General features: G+C 47.7%; 1 protein-coding gene across 2 annotated transcripts in view; it reads right to left on the bottom strand.

The window, feature by feature from the left end:
* LOC140385506 (NSFL1 cofactor p47-like) overlaps positions 1 to 22,549 on the bottom strand; it is an 81,501-nt gene that overhangs the window by 27,962 nt on the left and 30,990 nt on the right. For both annotated transcript variants that reach the window (XM_072467729.1, XM_072467730.1), the window contains exons 4-5: positions 22,115 to 22,280; positions 16,086 to 16,178 (exon numbers count right to left, since the gene is read on the bottom strand). In XM_072467729.1, the coding sequence (XP_072323830.1) occupies positions 16,086 to 16,178; positions 22,115 to 22,280 (259 nt within the window). The remainder of the gene's footprint in view (positions 1 to 16,085; positions 16,179 to 22,114; positions 22,281 to 22,549) is intronic.

Here is a 22,549-nt window from a genome sequence, read left to right on the forward strand (position 1 = left end):
CTCATAATGAGAAGTGGGTGGTCAAAAGATTGTCCCGCGTTTGGGAACAAGCGGCTCACGGTAAATCTGCAGCTAGAACCCCTGAAGAAAACCAAGCCTCCGCAGACGTGCAGGCAGTAAGAACCACTCTCCACAACCCCGCCTGGGTAAATGAGGGAAAGAGCAGCCCCCCAGCAAAACTGCAAGAATGCTACAATTGCGGACACTTGGGACATTTTGCCAAAGAATGCAAGGCCCCTAAAAAACCACAGAGAGCCCATCAGACCGGCACTCTCAATAAGAAAAAGGCAGAGCCCATACATAGCGTTAGCACCCAGTCCAATCAGACAGACTTGACCGGGACGGACTGACGGTGTACAGGCTCCCCCAGCTGGGTCTGCGATACCCTTTGGGATAGGTCAGGATGACCCGTAGTCGAAGCAAAGGTTAGGGGACAGCCGATCGAGCTTCTCTGGGACACAGGAGGGTCCCGCACAACCTTAAATTCCTCCATTCTTGGTAAGGACACGTGGCCCACCACAGCCACTATCACCCTCAGCGGCTTCACAGGCCACTCACAGCAGGGACATATCACAACCCCTGTACCCATCCAGTTCGGAAACATTAATACAAAGCCCCCCGTAGTGTTAGTCGACCTGCCCCCAACAGCAGAGCACATTTTAGGGATCGACTTCATGAATTCTCATCACCTCTCTTTCGATCCAGTCAACCAGTGTGTCTGGAAGATGGCGAAATCCGCTAGAGCCCCCGCTACGCTCAATATAGGGGATTATATGAACAAAATTAGCGCAGTAGGCGAGTTTTGGTTCAACCCCACCACACTCAGCACGGACCGCCAGGTTAGGGCAGTCCTGCAAAAGAACAGGGCAGCATTCGCCACCCACAAACACGACTGTGGGCGGTTGACCGATTCCGTACAAATAACCGGACCGGACCCTAGACCCCAGAAACAGTACGGATTTCCCCTAGAAGCAGAGGGAGAAATCCTAAAGGTCATAGAAAGCTTATTAGAGCAGGGCGTCCTAAGATCGGTAGCCTCAACTAATAATGCCCCGATTTGGCCAGTAAGGAAACCCAACGGATCATGGCGCTTGACCATTGATTATCGGGAACTCAATAAAGTCACCCCCGCAGCAGCCCCCACCGTTGCAACAAGTCCCGAGACCATGCTCAAACAGGGACTCCATGCCCGATATTTCACGGTTTTGGACGTAGGTAATGGGTTCTGGTCCATTCCATTGGCAAAGGCCTGCCAGTATAAATTTGCCTTCACTTTCAGAGCGCAGCAGTACACGTGGACATGCCTGCCACAAGGCTTCCACAACTTCCCCTCCATTTTCCACCGACAGCTGGCAAATGGACTAGCAACATTTTCTCGCCCCGAATGTCTGGTACAATATGTAGACGATATACTACTGCAGACAGACACAAAGGAAGAGCACATTGAGCTTCTGTCCGAACTCCTGGAATTACTACATTCCATTGGCTGTAAAGTAAACCCCAAAAAGGCCCAGATATTGGAAGAAAAAGTGGTATATTTGAACAAAAGAATTGACTCGATCGCTAAATTGCCCCTTCCCCAACACGTTTCAGCCCTCCGGTCGTTTTTAGGACTGGTTGGCTACTGCCGAAACCACATTGACGGTTTTGCCAGCAAGGCAGCGCCCCTCTCAGACCTTCTAAAGAAAGGAACCCCCTGGGAATGGCTTCCGCAGCATACGGATGCTGTGGAATCATTAAAACAGGCGCTCATAGCCGCCCCCGCACTACAAGTTCCCGACCCGCTTTCCCCTTATGCCATAGAGGTAGCGACCACAGACCGCACCCTTTCAGCCGTGCTCCTGCAGGAACGGCACGACCAGCTAAGACCCGTAGCTTATGCCTCCCGGATTTTAGATGCTGTGGAGCAGGGATTCTCAGCCTGTGAGAGGCACCTGCTTGCAGTTTTCTGGGCAGTCCAGTACTTCTCATACATTACCGGACTGAACCCCATCACCATTTTGACCGAGCACACCCCCACCCAACTTTTACTAGACGGACGACTTAAAGACGGTACCGTCAGCCAAATCCGCGCTGCTAGGTGGACCCTTCTCTTACAAGGACGGGACATCACAGTCAAACGGACCAAAACACACACATACTTAGCGGACAATCTACAGTACCCCGGAACCCCCCATGAGTGTGAAAACATCTCGCCCCACCATAATACAGGCCCCTTTATAGCCAAAACACCCCCCAGAAAACTAGCCACTCCATCTCAGAACCCCCCTCACCCGGACACGTGTGACCCCCATTCGGATTTATGTGGATTTATCTTCCACAATTCTGGACGGGCAACGCATAACAGGTTGTGGGATTTATGTGGAGGACGCGGCCTCGAGGAAATCGCATTAAAATTACCCGGACACTTAGGCGCGCAGGCAGCAGAGCTTGCGGCCATCGCTTACATTGTAGAGCACCCAGATTCCTTCCCCAGCCCAGCAGACATATATTCAGGCAGTCTATACGTCTGCAACAGCCTCACTGAATTTCTGTCCCTCTGGGAAACAAGAGGATTTGTTTCCGCAGATGGGAAACCCCTCCCCTCAGCCCCATTACTCCGCCATATTCTGGAAAAAGCCAAGAACAGGACTTTTGGCATTATAAAAGTCCGCAGCCACCATCGTTCCTCCCCCCCTGGAAATGTAAAAGCCGACGCACTGGCTAAGGCAGGATCCAGGCATGGGTATTTTTGGAAGCCCCCCCGAGAGCGCCCCAGTGAGTGCAGTTCAGGTCGCGCAGACTAGGATCGAAGATCTAGTAGAGGCCCAGAAGCAGGATAGCGCTCTCACTGAAATCGTGAAAGGGAAGTTTTCAGCCTCATACGAGAGGTACAGAAATACAATAACCACACATGACGGTGTGGTGCTAAAGGACACCCTTTACGTAGTTCCTGAGCAGGATAGGAATCAAATGATCTGTTTATTCCATGATGGTCATGGACACCAGAGAATCGAACCCACCGCAGCCCACCTCAAACAGCTTTGTTGGTGGCCTAGTCTCAGAGGATGTATCCCATTACATTGAGAATTGCCTCATCTGCGCTCAGAACCCAGATAGATATGCCAAAAAGGCACATCTCAGCCACACCCAACCCGTTAACGGCCCCTGGACTAACCTCCAGTTCGATTTTATGGGTCCATTGCCCCCTTGCAGGAATGGCTATAAATATGTTCTGGTGGTCATAGACACTTTTACAAAATGGGTGGAAGCATTTCCAGCCCGCACCAACACCGCGAAAACCACAGCCAAAATCCTAACCCACCACATTTTTACAAGATGGGGACTCCCCCGCAGTATTGAGTCGGACCAAGGTTCTCACTTTACAGGGTGGGTCATGCAGAACGTCCTCACGATACTTGGCATAACCCAAAAATTTCACATTGCGTACCACCCACAGTCGAGTGCTATAGTGGAGCGCATGAATCGGACCCTAAAAACCACCCTTAGGAAAATTGTCCAGCAGAATAACACCATCTGGGATTCGGTCCTCCCCTTTGCGCTGATGTTTTTGCGTAACACTGTTTCCACCTCCACAGGTTTTACCCCACACACCCTCATGACCGGACGCCCCATGAAAGGGACAGAGTACTTGTTGAGTTTAGACCCGACCAGCCCTGAAGTTACGGCCCTCACCCATGAGAAAGCCGTTGAACAGTTACTCGCAAATGTAAAAACGGCTCAGTTAGCAGCCGCTGTTAAACTGGGCACTAAAAGAAAAAAAGAGCAAAGCCTGTTTTGATAAGGCAGTGCGCATGCGACGGAGTATAATATAGGACAACAAGTGATGTTGTCTGTGTATAACCCCAGCACATTTCTGTCTCCGAAATACTCGGGTCCGTACTCCATTACGGATAAAGTAAGCCCATCGGTATATAAAATCAAATACCAAAATGGTAAGACCGCATGGTTTCACATAAACCAGCTAAAGGTTTATGGAGCAGTCAAACCACGCCCACCATGTCATGTTTGATGCAGCAGACCAAACCCCGCCCACAGCCAACATAACCACACCCACCCCTTCCACGTCCAGCCCAGACATGGACTCGCCCCTGACTCCACCCACAAACTTTACGCCCCGCCACGCCCACAGACTGCAGCAGCACAGACAGTGACTGTGACTCTGACGACAGTCACAGCACGCCTCCCTACTATCCTGGTCCCACACCCAGCAACTCCGACTTCGACTCCAGTGACCCCTTCCTCATCACTTACTTAAATAAACCACACCACCGAACCACACGGACGACCCCGACCTTGTTCCCACCCAACTCGACTCAACTCATTTGCACCGCGACAACTCCTGCAGACTCGTCCGCAACGAGAGCGACCCCAACTCACACCACGCAGCCCTTTCTGCCCTAATTCACTCGAGTTTGGCACCCGGGAGAAGGTGACGACCTTGGGTCTGACTCCCAAGCCGCCAACCCCTTTGCGACCCTGTTCGCAACAGAGAACTGAGGTGTCCACATGATGATTTAAAGGAGACACTTGGTGAAAAGTGTTGTCCTTCCTGATGGAACCTGCAGGATGTTTTCCGTTGTTTGTTTAATGGTGTTCGTCCAACAGGAGAATGTTCTCACCGCCGCACACCCATTCACCTGAACTTTTTAACTTTTTCCCACTGACACCCACCGCGGCAACACGCCCATTCTGCTGACACCTCTGAGGACTTGCCTCAGACACCCACCGACACCAGACGCTTGTTCAGAGGAACTAGCTTTTCAGCTGATACTTGTTCGGGTATCAGACGCCCGATCGTAACTGCTCTTCTGATTTGACGGGAGATTCAGAACAGTAACCCCACCATGATGACTACACTTTTGTCCGTTCTTGTCGGTTGCTCAGGCAGTGGAGAAACGGGGTGACACCCGCCCTGCCTGGGGACCCCCCAGTTGGTCAAAAACGCTCGGGTAGGGGACATACGGTATTGGTAGCCGTCCTACCCGGGGACTCCATCCAAATCTTACCCGTCGCGGCCCATACGCACCTCATCCAACCTTTTCCTTTCAAAAACAGTTTTATTTATTTAGGCAACCTTTGGCTTGCTGCCAAATGCTATTTACATCCTAGAACATTTGGATGATAAACTTACCACTGGTCCACCATCGGGAAGTGTGCCGTGTCCTAACATTTGTTTTGAAAAAAAAAAAAATGGGGGAGAAGTCACATATTGTGACCAATTATAAGGGTTTAATTGGCCCCAAGAAGGACAGACACACTAACACACCGGATATTAAACCTAGGTAGTTACAGATACTATGCTTGTTTTACAGAACTTCAGAAGCTCCAGGACCGGAGAAAAACAGAGAACACAGAGAAAGAAAAGAAAGAGGACAGCCATGAGGACTCCTTTCATCGTGCTCAACATCTTTTTTATGAACATTTGGTTGCGCGGGAACGCGGACCCCATTACTCCAAACCCCCCTGCCGTTAATGTTTCACTGCCCCGCAGTACCGAGGGCCCAGTCACCAGCCACGCTGCATTATCCTGGTGTGCCAAGTTCATAACTTGGTACTCCTTATCGTACGTCATTGAGGCACTGTTAGCATTGGCCATACTCTGCTGTGCAGTACAGACCATGCGCCTCCGCAAGTGGAAAAGGAGAGCGTACCGCGCTCGAACCCCGGTATATCGGATCCGATCCCCGATATTCGGTTATGACCAGACCCCAGCGACCTATGAATAATGAAACATGCACTTGCGTTTTCCTGTAAATAAAGAGATGTACAAAACGTTTCATGAAAAAAAAAGTATGATCCTGAGCTTGACTGCCAAGCCAGGAAAGAGTATATTAAATGTTGTGATTGTTGTTGTATGTTTAGAGAGATAGGATTATGCAATGTTTGATGAGTTGTTTAGGTAAAGTTAGAGGTTCCCAGTTTTATTTTTTTAGATACATGCCCCTGCCTGACATAGCGCCCTCAAGAATTGTTTAGGTAAATTTTTGTGCATAGCTAGGGTCAGAGTAGTGGCCATGTAGGAAGTGCCCCCCCCCCCGGTCAGGGAATGGAAGAAACAAATTTATGTGATCCTTCACGCTTCTCGTTAGGATCACAAGGCGGGTATGTAGCCACGTAAAATGACTGCTTCCCTATTAATTTGGCCAAAACCCGATTTAAAATGGCTAACCGAAAAGGCTGATGGGAAAAGCAGGCAACAGGACACAAACTGACAGCTGCAGGCAGAATATCATATTCGGCTCTGGGGAAGTCAGCCCAGATCGATACTCAGGACTATTAACAGCCCATCAACCCAGACATCTGCAGTTATACTCAGGACTATTAGCAACCCATCAACCCAGGCATCTGCAGTTTAATCGGCTATCCCCGGGAACAATTGCAACATATTAGCAATTGAATACCGGGCCAGACCTGTCGGCGCCTGCAGTGGCCGAAACAAAGGCAGATGAACGACCACCCTCCGATCGGGGAATCGCCTCACAATTGGACGTATCGAACCCAGTGATTGGAAACAAGTCCAATCACTTGGGACTCATGGTCAAGGGCCGCCCCGAGAGGCGGGAAGCCCCTGGGCCCTATAAAGTGAGGGGCCAAGTTCAGATCTCTCTCTCTCTCCCTTCTTCGCCTGGTTGAGACCTTCGCAAGAACATCAAGGGCAGCACGGTAGCATTGTGGATAGCACAATTGCTTCACAGCTCCAAGGTCCCAGGTTCGATTCCGGCTTGGTTCACTGTCTGTGCGGAGTCTGCACATCCTCCCCGTGTGTGCGTGGGTTTCCTCCGGGTGCTCCGGTTTCCTCCTACAGTCCAAAGATGTGCGGGTTAGGTGGATTGGTCATGATAAATTGCCCTTAGTGTTCAAAATTGCCCTTAGTGTTGGGTGGGGTTACTGGGTTATGGGGATAGGGTGGAGGTGCTGAACTTGGGTAGGGTGCTCTTTCCATGAGCCGGTGCAGACTCGATGGGCCAAATGGCCTCCTTCTGCACTGTAAATTCTATGATCTATGATCAACCAGCAACTGTAAGTTTGAATCCAGCGATCGCTATCCGATAAAGACTCCTAGCCATCGACCTGTATCAGCCTTTTGAATCCCGCGGGCCAGATCCGATTCGATAAGCCATTCGTTTCCCTGACCTGGTGGGCTCTTCCTAAAGTTAAGTATTGGCCAGTAGTGATAGGTTTCTGTATAGATAGTAGGATTATTGTGTAAGCATTACTTGTTGTATATAATAAATGGCCGTTGATTTCAATCTTACTAAGCGGTGTGTGACTCATTAATCATAACTTGAGCTTGAACAACGTGGCGGTATCAGAAAGATACCTGGCGACTCATGAGCAAAGGTGACTTAATCAGAACTAAATAAACTAAGGCTAATAAGAGCAACAGTTGTACAATACACTACTTCAACAGCTGAAATGGTGACACGCTGGTAAGCTCTGGTACTTCATCCTCACATTATGCAACTCAAAATGTTCTTTCCAGGGATCAAAGTTTGGCACGGGAAACTAACTGTACTGAAATGTTAGTGACAGTGATGCTGTCGATTGAGAAGGCAGTAAGATTTTAGTTGAGGGAAACCCATCAATTTAGCACTGCGAAATCAGGTGACTGAAGGATATGGTGTTCAGCATTTCCACATTCTCAATTTAGGAATGCAAACCTCCAAAAATGGGCACGGACACAGTTTGCTCATTGCCACTATCTTGGTATGCTGTAAAACTACACTTACGTACAATATCTAAAATGTATTTATGCTTTAATCTTAACACCTGGAACTGGCAAACAACAGGGTAACTTTGACAAATACAGTTATTTGAGAGTAAAAAGGCTACTCTCAGGTTTGGAACCAACATTCAGGTCAGAAAAGAGTGGCAGCAACCCAGACCCTGGGTCCTGTACCCCTGTAAATACTGCTTTGGCATTTTCAGAGTTTTCCTTGTGGGGGGGGGGAAGAGAGAGAGAGAGAGAGAGAGCAGCGGAGTCACTGGCCTGCACCTTCAGAAGGCCAGAGAGTACCATTTAAATGGGCCAGGAAGGTGCGCACTCAGTCTTTGGCCTTATTTCATGTCAGTAAAAAAGGCTCACATTGTGGCTTTCCACTGAATCCTGGAAGGTTCTGGAGCAGGTCAAAGACCTGAAGTTGGACCCCAGCATTTAAAAAAATTATTTTCCTCCCCATTAGGTTAAAAATCTCGATCAGCAGCCAGAATCACTGATGCCAGAGGCAGCTACAAAATTGGGAAGCCTGCAACTGCTCTTGATTTCCTTTCCCCTACTGCTGGTGCTACAGCACTCCCAGGCCATTAATGATCTGGACAAGAAGTCGGGCGAGTGGAGGTTGGAAAGGTGTAGTACACTTCAGGTGCGTTTAATGCCTGGGCACAGGAAACTCAGTCTTAAGAAAACAAATGCTGGTACATTTAAGCTTAATTTTCAACCTATAGAAACTGACATACCAGGTTAAAACTGGCAAATATAATTGTGAGATTTCCTTCCAATGGTCTATAGATCATATTTCTAAAGTTCTTTTAGTGCTAAACATCTCAGCTATGGCCTGAACAGGTTTGATTTTATATTGCAACATACTATGTACAGTTTTTGAGTGCAAGATAAAAACACCGTAGGAGAGTGTAGCTTTCTGTACTCCACGGCTTAAAAGCAGCAAAATAGAATACTTTGGGAAATACACACAAAATTACAGTGAAGAGACATTTAAATTCATCCAAAGGTTGTGATGCAACTTTTGAAAGACTACTTCTCCCGTAGCACAGCATGTGCTTGATGGAGATGGAATAAAATCTGAAGCAGAGTGCAGTGATCTCAGATGCATCAAGCTCATCAAATGAGTTCTAACAGAAAGTGACACAATGACTATAACTGGAAAAAAATCCATTATACTTATAGTGTGAAATAAACAACTTTAAAGAGACAAAAACTTAGAACATACGCAAGAAGAAATGCGAATGTTTTGTCCTTGGTTTAAAAACAACTCAACTATGCATTTTGTTGTCCGTAAGACGAACTTATCATAATAAGGCAGAGTCCAAAATATTAAGCAGTATTTTGTTTACGTTACCTGACCTACTTATTTTCGTTCAAAAGCAGTGTTAAACTATAGTCAAGCATTTCCCAGCATGCTTCTAAGTGGGCAACTCATTAATTTCCTTTCCACACTTCATTGCAGTGTTAATGTAAGCCTACTTGTGACTATAAAGATTATTATATTGTCTTATAATTCCTTATGCATAAATGAACCTACACAGACCCTACAGTTATATCAGGTCACTTTTGCAATTATCCTGTTAGAGGCTCAACAAGGTGGCCCATCATTTCTGAAACACCAAAGGGAAGAGAAAATATTTCCTCTAATAAGAAAAGGTTGCAGATTCCTTAACGATGGATCAAATATTAAGAAAAGACAAAACACATTGGCCCAGGTTTTGCTGTCAGTGACAAAGGAACAGCATTTGTCATTCACCCTGCTGGCAGCTGCCACAAAAGCTTTTGAACAGAGACTTCCAGGAATCAGACTTTACAGCCAACATTCAGTTTCTCGCACAATTGTGGTAGGGAGTGGCCAGGTTAGATGCCTGGAGGTGGGTACCCAATGGCAGACCAAGGTGCCAGCTCCGGAAGGCCTCAATGCCTGCCCGGCCGCAGACAGCGTCTCCTTATCGAACTTTCCTGTCTGTAACTTGCCTTCCATTACAGTCTGCTGCACCTCTCAAACTGATTTGTCCTTCCTGCTTCAAGAGCTTTCCCAGTGCACAGAGCCTGTTCTTCATGCCAATTAAGGAAGGCTCCAGGAAAATTCAAATTTATTTTCTGGTTTCAAGAAGGAAATTCCAGCTCCAGTTGTCTGTTCCAGCATGCTATCCTCTACAGGGGATCTGTGACACTTCGGGCTGAGCAATGGACAGAGGGGCTCTTCAAACAGAATCCAGCGAGATACAAGGCTGGGTTTAATGCAGCCCATGGCAGCTGGAGATATGGTGGCTGGGCTCACTTAATCGTGTAAGAGGGACCGCTTCAGTCTTCAGGTGGAGGTAAAACCTCCCCTGATTATGTGGGAGGAGCAAGAGGCTGACATGGGATTCCTGGCTTCTGGATGTCAATTAGGCTCATCATTTAGCCAATTGGCATCCATTACCTCTGAGCTCACTGCAATTTAGTGGTGGTATAGAAAGGCTGACGCACATGCATGGAAGGCCGCCAGCAAATATAGAAAATAGGAGCAAGAGGTCATTCAGCCCTTCGAACATGCTCCGCCATTCATTATGATCATGGTTGATCATCCAACTCAAGTCTAATCCCGCTTTACCCCCATATCCTTTGATCCTCTTCACACTAAGTACTATATCTAACTGCTTCTTGAAAACATACAATGTTTTGCCCTCAACTACTTCCTGTAGTAACAAATTCCACAGGCCGACCACTCTCTGGATGAAGAAACTTCCCCTCAACTTTGTCCGAAATGGTCTATCCTGTATCCTCAGACTGTGACCCTGGTTTTGGACACGCCCACCATCAGGAACATCCTTCCTGCATCTACCCTGTCTAGTCCTGTTCGAATTTTATAGGTTTCTATGAGATCACTCCTCATTCGTCTGAACTCAAATGAATACAATCTTAACCGATTCAAATCACTCTTCATACATCAGTCCCACCATCCCAGGAATCAGTTTGGTAAACCCTTGCTGCACTCCCTCTAGAGCAAGAACATCCTTCCTCAGATAAGGAGACCAAAACTGCACACAATATTCCAGGTGTGGCCTCAACAAGGCCCTGTATAACTGGAGCATGACATCCCTGCCCCTCTACTCTAATCCTCTCGCTATGAAGGCCAACATACAAATTTTCTACTTTACCGCCAGCTGTACCTGGATGCTTACCTTCAATGACTGGAGTACAAGGACACCCAGGTCTTGTTACACAGTCCCCTCCTAATTTATGGCCATTCAGTTATAGTCTGCCTTCTCGATTTTGCTACCATAGTGGGTAACCTTGCTATTCTCCGAATTATATTGCATCTGCCATTCATTTGTCCACTCAGTCAACTTTGTTCAAATCACACTGAAAGAACTCTGCATCCTCCTCGCATCTCACCCACCTACCCAACTTGATGTCAATTGGAGATATTACATTTTGTTCCCTCATCTAAATCATTAATATAAATTATGAACAGCTGGGGTCCAGCACGATCCCTGCGGTACCCCATTAGTCACTGCCTGCCAATTTGAAAAAGACCGGTTAGTTCCTACTCTTTGTTTCCCGTCTGCCAACTAGTCTTCCATCCACCTCAATACACTAGCCCATGTGCTTCAATTTTACACACTAATCTCTTATGCAGGAATTTTCAAAAGCCTTCTGAAAGTCCAAAATAAACCATATCCACTGCTCCCCCTCGCCAACTCTACTAGTTACATTCTCGAAACTTCCAGTAGATTTGACAAGCATGATTTCCCCTTCATAAATCCATGCTGACTGTCTGATCCTGTCACTATTTTCTAAGTGCTCTGCTATGAAACCTTACAGCAATTGCCATTGACCTCCGTGTAGTCAGGCACTCTGCACAATCAAGGGACATGGCATTGTGTGGGCGGTGGGTGCTGAAAGCCAAACACTGCTCTTGTATCCAACCCTACTTTTCCCATTGCCACACAACCACCATCATAGTCCTTTTGCCAGGAGTCCACGGTGATCATGGTTCTCTGATGGGTGCATTGCTGCCAGCAATCATTGCTTCCATTTGTGCTGTGAGGAGCTGACGACCTGGTTGGCTAGCAGCTCTCGGCGGGTGGTATTTCTGCCACTGTAGACTTCAATTGCAGGGAAGACCTGACGGTGGCCAACAAGTGCCTGAAGAGTACTTGATTCTGTCAGATATTTGCCACCAAACTGATAGGGGCTCTTGCTGGTTCTTGACCTGTGGATGAGGCCTCCTTTGGCCTGCATAATCCCAGCCACAGACTCCAAACCAGCAAGAGCAAAGTAAGAAATACAAATTAGAGTTAAATCATGTAAAGAAAACAAAATAAAGATTGTGAAATACAGTTGGTATTAAGGAGAGATAAGAGACAAGAAAAAAAAAAGTTGAGTTTTGAACATTAATTTGTACATCCTCTTCATGAAAAGCAGGACAAATCCAATCCAGTGAATTATGGTACCATTGGCCTACTAACAATCATTAAAGTGACAGAAGGCATCATTGGTAATGCCATTAGGTGGCACTTAACAATAAATTGCTAACTGATGCTCAGTTTGGGTTCCCGAAATTATTGCAGCCTTTATCAAATATGGAGAAAGCTGAATTCCACACGAGAAAGTTTACCTATGGGTGTGGCACCAAGGAGCCTAGATCATAAAATCTTTTAAGCTATGAGGTTACATACAAGTTGGTCCCTTTAAGTTATCTTGTGTGCGTGGCCGTAAAGGTAAATTCGGAAGGATGAGGCATTTAAATAAACAGGCTGGACAGGATGAAAAAAAATGAGTACTTTGCTCTCCACTGGCTGAGGTCATACTTAGTACAAAAGCAGATGGTTGTGGTTGTTGGGAGGCCAAACACCTCAGTTCCAGAATGCAGCTGCAAGAGCCCCTCACAGCAATGCCCTCTGACCATCATGCAGCTGCTTCATCAATGATCTTTGAATCATCATTTGATTAGACACCCGAGATGTTGGCTGATTGATAGCAATGTTCAGTTTCATTCACAATTCTTCAGTCAGTGAAGCAGACAATGCTCCCACGCAGCAAGGCTTGGGGAAAATGCTAACATTGTGCCGTGAGGCATGATGGTAAAAGAGGCCAACAGATTTCTTTTGTGAAAACTGCAACTCTGCAGGATGAATTTTGTGGGAACAGACGGAACGACCGTTTGCAACTGTCCATTTTGCTGATAACACTGTTTTGGAACAGTGAGAAAAAGGCTCTCTCAAGGACGAATAAGGCCTGTGGGCCGGAGGATAGATTATATGAATGAATTATAAACTACAAGCTTAAACATTATAAAATAGCATGGATTTCTGAGTTGCAACGGTGATAACCCTGGAATCAACATTCGCAAGACAGGACCCTGAGTTTGGAAGCTCACAGCGCACTCCCTCCAGAGCAGACCTGGCCAAGCTCTCTCTAGCGGGTAGTATTTTTGTTCAAATTGTGAGTCTTGAAACTTATATAACTGCTTAAATAAGCACATAACTGTTCAAATAAACTTAGTGAGAAAATAAAAGTTGTATTACATCATTTAGTTGTGAGGACTGATTTGCCTGTTTTTCAGTTGCCGCCAGCAGAGGGCAGCAGCACCTGACTTGGGAATATCCTACACTTGGGTTTAGAAATGGCAAATAACATCTGCGCAGCACAAGTGTTGGGCAATGACCATCTCCATTCAAGCGAGTCTAACCATCTTCCTTCAACATTCAACAGCATTACCATCACTGAATTTCCCAGCACGAACATTCTGGGTGATATCATTAACCAGAAACTTAACTGGATCAGCCACATTGATATTATGGCTACAAGAAAAAGTCAGAGGTTAAATACTCTGCAATGGATGATTCACCTCCTGACGCCCTAAAGCCTTTCCACTGCCTAAAAAGAACAAATATGAAGTGAGATAGAATACTTTCCATTTGCCCATGGTGTAGCACCTACATCACCAGAGGCTCAACACCATCCAGGACAAGGCAGCCTGCTTGACCAGCACTCCATCCACCATCTTGAATATTCACTCCATCCACCACCATTGTAGGAAAGATCATTTTTAATAATTGTGGTTTAGTTATTTGTCATGGTCAAGTAATTGAAGTGAGGTAATCAATTAACCCAATGTGATATTCTGCTCAATTATAGTCAATGCAAGACACTAGTTTCGGAGTCATTGTCTGCAGCTGCATCCTTATTTGAGAAATGAAATATCCCACAAGACCCTATCCCTATGCAAAGTACACAACTATGTTTAATTACAGAGCACATGCTGTGAAGTCAGTTATGGTTGAGTGGATCAGAACATGGAACCATTGTACTTCCTTGCCATTAGCACTGATCAGTTATACTCGAGTTAGAAGGCCTTATTGTCTAAAGAAAACAGCTGTGATTTTCAAATCTTCAGTCTTATGTCTTAAGCTAGCATAGCCTTTTAACTTAAAAGTATATTTCCTTCAAAGTATATAACAGACCCATGTACTACTTTGGTCCTGTCACCGTGAGAATTAGATTCAGTAATCAGTTTTTGTAACTATGTAGTTCTCTTGACTTTTATTTGTTCTGAACATGTATTGTATGAATGTATTATGCTATATATTTTATGTATATCTGTTACCTAAATTCTAACATACTAGAGGCGGCCCAGCATGTGGAGAGGATGTTGGAGCAGTTGATTGGGGAGGAAGCCTTTGACTAGACCCTGGAGGTGGATAAGGTGCACAGGGCACCGAGGAGAAGGCTGCAGGTTGGGGAGCCGTCGAGGGCCATGGTGGTGCGGCTGCACCGTTTCTTGGGCAAGGAAAATATTTTGAAATGGGCGAGCAGACGAGGAGCTGGCCCTGGGAAGAGAGTGAGCTGAGGGTCTACCAAGACCTGGGCGTGGAGTTGGCGAAGTGGAGAGCCGGGTTCTACAAGGGAGTTTGGTAGAGTGAGGGATGAAAGGGATAATGTGGTGATGGACCTAGAGGGGGTGAATGAGGTATTTGGGCCCTTCTATATGAAGCTCTGTGAGTCGGAGCCATCGACGAGGGAAGAGGGAATGAGGTGATTCCTGGATGGGTTGGAGTTTCCCAAGGTGGAGGAGAGGTGGGTTCAGGTCTGGAGGCCCTGATTGGGCTGTGGGACGTGATGGACAGCATGTGGGCGATACAGGCTGGGATGGCCCCGGGACCGGACAGGTTCCCAGTTGAGTTTTATAAAATGTTTGGGGCGGAGTCCCGACATTTATTGAAGGCTTCCATCTCCCTGATTCTAAAAAAGGGAAAGGACCCGGAGCAGTGCGGGTCATACTGCCCGATATCGTTGTTGACCGGCGAGGCCAAGCTATTAGCGAAGGTGCTTGCATCGCGGATTGAAGACTGGGTGCCGGGGTTGATTGGGGAGGATCAGACGGGTTTTGTGAAAGGAAGACAGTTGTCGGCGAATGTGCGGAGGTTACTTAATGTGATTATGATGCCCTCAGGGAGGCAGGAGGTTGAAGTAGGGGTAGTGATGGACACAGAGAAGGCTTTTGATCAGGTGAAGTGGGAGTATTTGTTTGAGGAGCTTGGCTGTTTAGTTTCAGACAAGGGTTTGTAGATTGGGTCTGGCTGCTGTATAAGGCAGTGTGCGGACGAACCGAGTGAATTTGGGGTACTTTGGACTACACCGTGGGATGAGACAGGGGTGCCCGCTCTCCCTATTGCTTTTTGCCTTGGCGATGGAGCCATTGGCAATGGCACTAAAGGCGTCGATGGATTGGAGAAGGATTGAGCGGGGGTAGATCCGATCATAGGGTTTTGTTGTATGCGGATGACCTGTTATATATGTTTCAGACCCATTGGGCTGCATTGGGGGAATTATGGAGAATTCATGGGAAGTCGGACGGTTTGGGAGTATAAATTAAACATGGGAAATTTCCCGATCAATGCCAGAGGGCAGGAAAGGAGGTTAGGCTCGTGGGGATGAACTTTCGATATGCTGCATAGATTGAGCTTGGCCCGAATGGTGGAGGGATGAAGGTGGATTTTAAGAGGAGGGATACTTTGCTGTTGTCTTAGGCTGGGCAGGTGCAGACAGTGAAAATGACAGTACTGCCTAGGTTTCTGTTTGTGTTTCAGAACCTCCCTATCTATGTCCCCAAGTCATTTTTCAGGAGTGTGAATGGGTTGATCTCGGGGTTTGTGTGGGCAAATGTAAAATTCTTCAGTGAATGCAGACACAAATGATGCAGACAAAATCCTGGGGATTCACTCGTGTCTCTATAAATAGACACAGATTAAAACTGTAGTTGGTGTGTGCCTGTAATATAAATACTTATAAAAGTATGTATATATTGGCTGTAGTTCTATACTTCACTAACGTGCTTTCTGGAATATTAACACTCAAAACTTACATCCTGGTTAGAATCTTGGTTTTCATCTTGTGATACATATTCAGATTGTTCTTGTGATGATGCTCCCAGTCGGTATCCACCACCAGCAAATGGCTATAAAATAAATCAGAAACCGTACAACAAATACTACCATATTTTTCAGAATTGTTGTGCATTCGTACAAGTATTTGAACATTTAAAAACTTTGCCCAAACGTTAAGTGCATCCATCACCTTATTTCCCACTACAGTGGGCTGGGAAATTGTGGTTAGTGGTGAAGCAATAGCAAACGCAATTGTCACAAAGAAATTTGTCCACAAAGATCTAATAATCTATGTGGCATTGATTCCACCATACTCAACAGCAGTTTAAATCTGGCATCAAGTCAAGGGATCTCCAGGCCCCAAGCACCAGTGTAAGCAGGATAAGTAGCTAATCACATTGAAGTATTCTCACAGAGTTCAAAGCACTTTTCCCTCCACTTTTAATATACATTTTCAGACAAGTAAATAATTAGGTTTGAATAAGATTGAAACTTAAACATTATAAACAAACTTATAAAAAGTGTAGAATTTTATCATATGGAGAAATTTAACATGCCACAATATAAAATTAGACTTTCAGGGCTAATAAGGGTATTTAGCAGCAATTATGAACTTAGAATGTTATTAACAACCCAGTCACATATTATTCAGCAAGGGGTATCTCTTTCCAAGAGTTTTTTCAGCAAGGCTAACAGCGTAACAGTGGAAGTTTTCATTAAATTTACTAATTGCTTTCAGATTATTCTTGGGAGTGTGGGGAAGAGACCTGAGCACACCTTAGGAAGAAGCCTAGAATTGGTGACACGGGTGAAATCTAACAAAAGCGTTTCTAAGTGTAATTTGTGGCGAGATTTGCTGGCTCTGTTGGCGGGTTCCCCACTGCTATCTAACCACACTTAGTCACTTTTTTGGGCCATGGGGAGTTTCTCCCCGGTCAAGCCCACACTTAGAATTATTTTCAGTATTGGGGAGCGGAACTCACTGGCCAGACCGGCTCCTCAGAGATCGGGCCACCATTTTGAAAGGGTGCCCTGATCTCTAAGTAGGGTCTGAGTCCCTCACACCCTCAACCCATGGGCAATGTCACCATGACACACATGGGTATTGCGCCCCCCCTCCCCCCCCCCCCCCCAAGTAATGGCACCTCCAATGATGCCACTGAGTGTCCCCCTTTTTCAGACCTTCCCATGCCCCCATTCGGGCCCCCATTCCAGGACACTCACCCTTCACACGCCAACCTTTCAGAGACCCCTTCATACCCCCCTCTTCCTTTCATGGGCACAGACCCCCCCACCCCCCCCCCCCCCGAGGCCCTGACCCTTGGCAGTGCCACTCTGACACTGCCACGCAGTGCTCCTACCAGTTTTGCAGTGCCTCATGGGCATCTTGGCAATACCTGGGCAGCAGTGCCAAACTGCCAGCCTGTCAACGCCACGGTGCTCACATTCCAGGGTGGAGGGCCAGGAGTCCATCCTGCCCTATCCCTGACCACCCAGGTGGCTCTGATGTCCCTAGAGATCCTCCAGGTGCTGTGGTGCCTGGCCAACGTTTGTTTGGACCAGTACTAATAGGCGCCCTCGTGACAGCTCGCTGAGGAGCTGGTTAGATGATGGGATGCTGTTAGATAGGGGGACGTTCCTGCCAATGAGATGGAGATTGGCCTTAACTAGTGGTAACTGCTTTCTCGCCATGCCACTGTGGAATCCAAATCTTACCAACGGGAGAGGCGGTTTGGATTGGAAACCGATTGCCGCTTGGCACGGTTCCTGATTTTGGACTCACCCACGATCTAACCAGCTCGCTCCAATTCGCGCCCGGCGCGAGGCGGCTGATAGATTGCGCCCAACAACTGGATTTTCGCATCACTTTGTGTGGACCCCCAAAGTTGTAGGCAGTTTCAGGGTAGTAATGACGTGATTGCTATCATTACCACCATAAAATCCAGCAATTATTATAGACCTATACAGGGCAGATCTCTCAATCGAAAGGTCATATGCAAGAAGTTGCAATGTCACACACAGACTTAAAAAAATATTTTATCAGATCAGCTGAGAGCTGGCTTTGTAAGAAAATCACACAAACCTCCACGTGTCCTAGTTAACTAAGATTGTTGTCCTCTTCCTACGATCCCCACTGGTTCTGCATCGTGACAGATCTGTTTCAACATCTTCCATAGCCTCACCTCTGTAAAGTGATCTCCAGCCTTGCACTCCTATTCTGCTAATTGACTCTGCTGTGAATCTGCACTCCCTCCAAATCTGCCATTGGTGACGGAACTTCAGTCACCGTGCCTCTGCACTTCAGAATTCCTTTGCTAAACTCTTCCAACTTGCTACATGCTTCCTTGCTCAAAATGCCTATTAAGGACCCCCCTAGCCCGACTGTTGGATGCGGTGGAGTCAAGCTGGGACACCCTGTTCCCCTCAGATGCTCGGCGGGTCAGCCACAGGGCAGCCAGTGCCTCCTGGGAGGAAGTGTCAGCGGCTGTTAGCGCGGGGATGTGACCGGGTGGACCGCCACACAGTGCCACAAAAAGCTAATGACTTCCACTGGGCCGTACGGGTGAGTTGGCATTGGCCCCCAGCACCGGTTCTGACCCTCCGCCCCCCGGGTCCAACGACCTGGCACAGGAAGGTGCAGGGGATAGCGCCAACAATGTGTGGCTCCAACGCCAACACTGCTAGGGTGGCGACCGCAGTGAAAAGTCTGAACAGGACGTCAGCACCATAGGTGGTGGTGTCCAAAGCGTTGCCCAATTCGTGACGGGCATGACTGAGTGCCTCGGCAGCATGCCCCAAACACTGGCCCGCTCACAGAGGAGCATCACTGAAGGCATTGACAACTTGGCGCAGACATTGGGGAGCCACCAGGGCTGGCAGAGCCAGATGATGTAGGGACATCTGGAGTTCAGTCCAGCAGCCCCTCTGTTCTTTGGTGACCCAAGGGCCCTAAAGGCACCAACCGGGAGGACCTATGGGGTCAACCTGGAACCTCCCTACAGGGTGGCGAGGGCGGTCACCAGCACCCCCAGGTCCCCAAGCCTGACAACTGTGCTTCTTGGATTCAGCATCCAGAACATGGTGGCACGGCAGGACATATTCCGCCAGCAGGTGTGCCAGGGCCCCCCGACCCCAGAGCCCCAAGAGGATGCCCGCCAGGGACATCAAAGGGCAGGGACATAGTAAGAAGCAGACTGCCACCACCACTGATGTGCATCTTGGTAAAACACCTAGACGCAGTGGCAGAGCACAGAGGGCTAACCAGATAGAGGATCACTGAAAGAGCACTGGACTGGAGGAAGGGGTGGGTGGGGGTTTGGGGCAGTTGGGGTCACTACTGTACAATAATAAAACACATTACACCCGAGACATGGAAAGCTTCTGGCACATTACTCCACACTACAGGCTGACCTCTTACCCCTGCCCCCTGGGCACAGTCGTCCTGGATTTGCACCCACCCCCCCTCTCCATCACCCAGAGCAGACCACGTACAGGTGATGGGTGTGAGTCAGGCTGCAGCATACATAGTGAGGAGCACCAGTGCTCAGTTCACACAGTAGGTTATCGCCACTCTCCTGCCTTCGACGTGGACCTGCTGACAGTGCCGACACAGGCCCATCACCCTGGAGTGATGTAATACAGACCCAGGAGGGTGGAAGAGGGCGATTGGGGGGGGGGGGGGGGGGGGGGGAGAGAGGTGAGGCGGGCCGGGTGGGGGGATGGGTATGGGAGCACGGGTATGACTGGACGTTGGGCAGTAAATGGGGGGGGTGGGGAGAATGACGGACCTAGCCACGTCCTATGTAAAGCAGGCGAGGGTGAGGACCACCCTGACCCTCGGCACTGCTGCCTGTCTTCCATCCTCCGCCTGGTCTTGCGGGTCCTTTCTGGCCCATCCTCCAAACTCTCCTGGTCCGATGTCTTCTCGCCCTCCTCCTCCAGCAAACCAACATGCTTCTTGCCAGGTTGTGGAGGGCACAGCAGACCACCACAAAGCGGGCGAACCTCGAGGGGTGTACTGCAGTGCACCTCTGGAGCGGCCAATGCATCAAAACCGCATTTTGAACAGTCTGATACACTGCTCAATGACAGCCCAGGTGGCCACATGGGCCTCGTTGTAGCGGGTCACCGCTCAGATTACGGCATCGTAAGGCATAATTGGCCAAGTCCTAAGCGGGTGCCCCTTATCTCCACCCTACCCCACCACCCCCTACCCCACCACCCCCAAAGTGCCACCCTGCAAGCCCAGGGTGTGTCTCAAAGTAGTCGGGGACCTCCAACTGACCCAGGATGTAGCTGTCGTGCACACTCCCTGGAATGCATGCACATACATGCATGATCTTCATGTGATGGTCACACACAAGCGGGAAGTTCAGGGAGTGGAACTCTTTCTTTTTGACGTAGGGCACTCCCTGGCGCCCCAGTGCGCGCAAAGAAACATGCGTGCCATCTATTACCACCTGGACCTGGTTTATCCCGGAAAATCCTGCTGCCCACGCATCCTGTTAGTCTTGGTCCAGGTCAAAGTTAGCTTCCCGGGTAAACACGATATCCGTGACTTCATGGGTGCACTTGTCGACTGTTGGTTGTGAAATGACGCACAAGTCCTCGCATGAGCCCTGGAATGAACCCGAAGTATAAAAGGTCAGCGATGTGGTGACCTTGATGGCCACCGGGAGCAGGTATCCTCCTCCTCCTCCACGTGGTGCCAAGTCCGCAAGGACATGGCACAGCTGCTGCACTGTCCCCTTGTTGAGGAGCCCCCTGCGGCATACGCTGCCCAGCATTTGATCAAATGACCAGCGAATGACCATTGCTGGCCTGCCCCTCTGGGACTCTCCCTGGCCTGATCTGCGGCTGGGCCCTCAGGGTGTGGGGTGGGGCACTGCACATGGGCCATTGCCTCGAGCTTCTGTCAACGCTACTGTCGCCACCTTCTCCATCATCTGGCCCCCTAATCAGTGGGGTCCAAGATATCATCCATTTCGGGCAATATCTATAAGGTATTAACGATGGTGAGGGAGAGTCAATCAGTGATGGCTTCTAGCCTGGTACCCTCTGGTCCCCCATGACTACCCCCCCCCCCCCCCCCACATCCCACCATCCCTCAGGGTGCATCCTGTAACCCTTGCACATGCACCCTCAGCCGCAGCAGGTGCTTCCAGGCACCTGAGCTCAGGCACTGTACCCCAGACACCCCGTTAATGTTACCTAGATACCTTCAATAGAGGGTAAGAACAATAAAAATCAAAAATTCATTTTAATGTACTACACACTTGTTAATTTGGTTTTACATATATTTCCAAGAAAATGACAATGGACCCTTCATGTCCAAAGTTTGGACAAATATGTCCAAATTCTTACTGAGATAATTCCTTGCGCAATACATCACCACCCTGTTGTGCACCCCAATTTTGTTTTGTATTTCATCTGTTTTTTGTTGCATAAAACTATTTGATGTTTCTTTCCTCATCTGTACTGTACTTGACTTATTGTATGAATATTACTGTTACATAGATTTAATGCCTAGAGACTTGGCTATGAGCCGGTATCTATTATCCACCAAGAAAGGTGCCTACACTTATGGCAAGACATGGTGGTTCCAATAGCTTTACATTTGTTATAACCTGCCTACTGACGATTGGCTGGGGACTAATGATTATCCCACAATCCTATGGGAGTATGAACTTCCCCAATGAGGGGGGCGGAGAAACTCCTACTATAAATAAGCTGGCCAGTCCAGGAACCAGGAGGAAGGAGAAGGTAGCAAGGGAAGTTACTGCTACTACTATGTATATATTGTTATAGTAAATAAACTTTATTATTTTGTATCCTTAAAACTCGTGCTGGATTCTTCGGGGCCCTTACAAAAACATTGTATTAAAATTTTAATTTTCCTACTTTAAAAAAAGGCAGCACTGTGACTTTCCATAAGAGCAAAAAGCAAGAACAGATATTTTGCGACACTGAAATCAGCGTTTCTATCAGCATTCCCCCATTCTCTTACCACAGCACTGTTTGCCTCTCCGCCACCTCCTATCCAGTGATCCACTGGAACTGCTCCATGTTCCTTAGCTCCCTTAAATAGATCATCCACAATTTCATTTAGGTTCTTGCTCTTTGGAGGTCCAACTATCTGCTGGCCACTGTGTTCAGAGCCACCTGCGTAAAAGCTTAAAAAATTAATGTAGTGAGTGAAACCAGTGCTTTACTATATAAATAAAACAAAGGTACATTAACATATAAGTATTTTTATTACCACATTTACTCTTGTTCTCCAAGCAGCGAGGATGTGCACATCTCTTTGGCACACAGAGTACTCCTTCCATGAAACATTTCATCAGAGAAAAATAGATGTTTCACAGCACATTGCTAACTAAGAATTTGATGTATTCTACAAAGTACAAACAAAAATGTAATTAACCAGCTCTAATAATGCTTC

Source organism: Scyliorhinus torazame, chromosome 11, assembly GCF_047496885.1.
Source record: "Scyliorhinus torazame isolate Kashiwa2021f chromosome 11, sScyTor2.1, whole genome shotgun sequence".
NCBI lineage: Eukaryota > Metazoa > Chordata > Chondrichthyes > Carcharhiniformes > Scyliorhinidae > Scyliorhinus > Scyliorhinus torazame.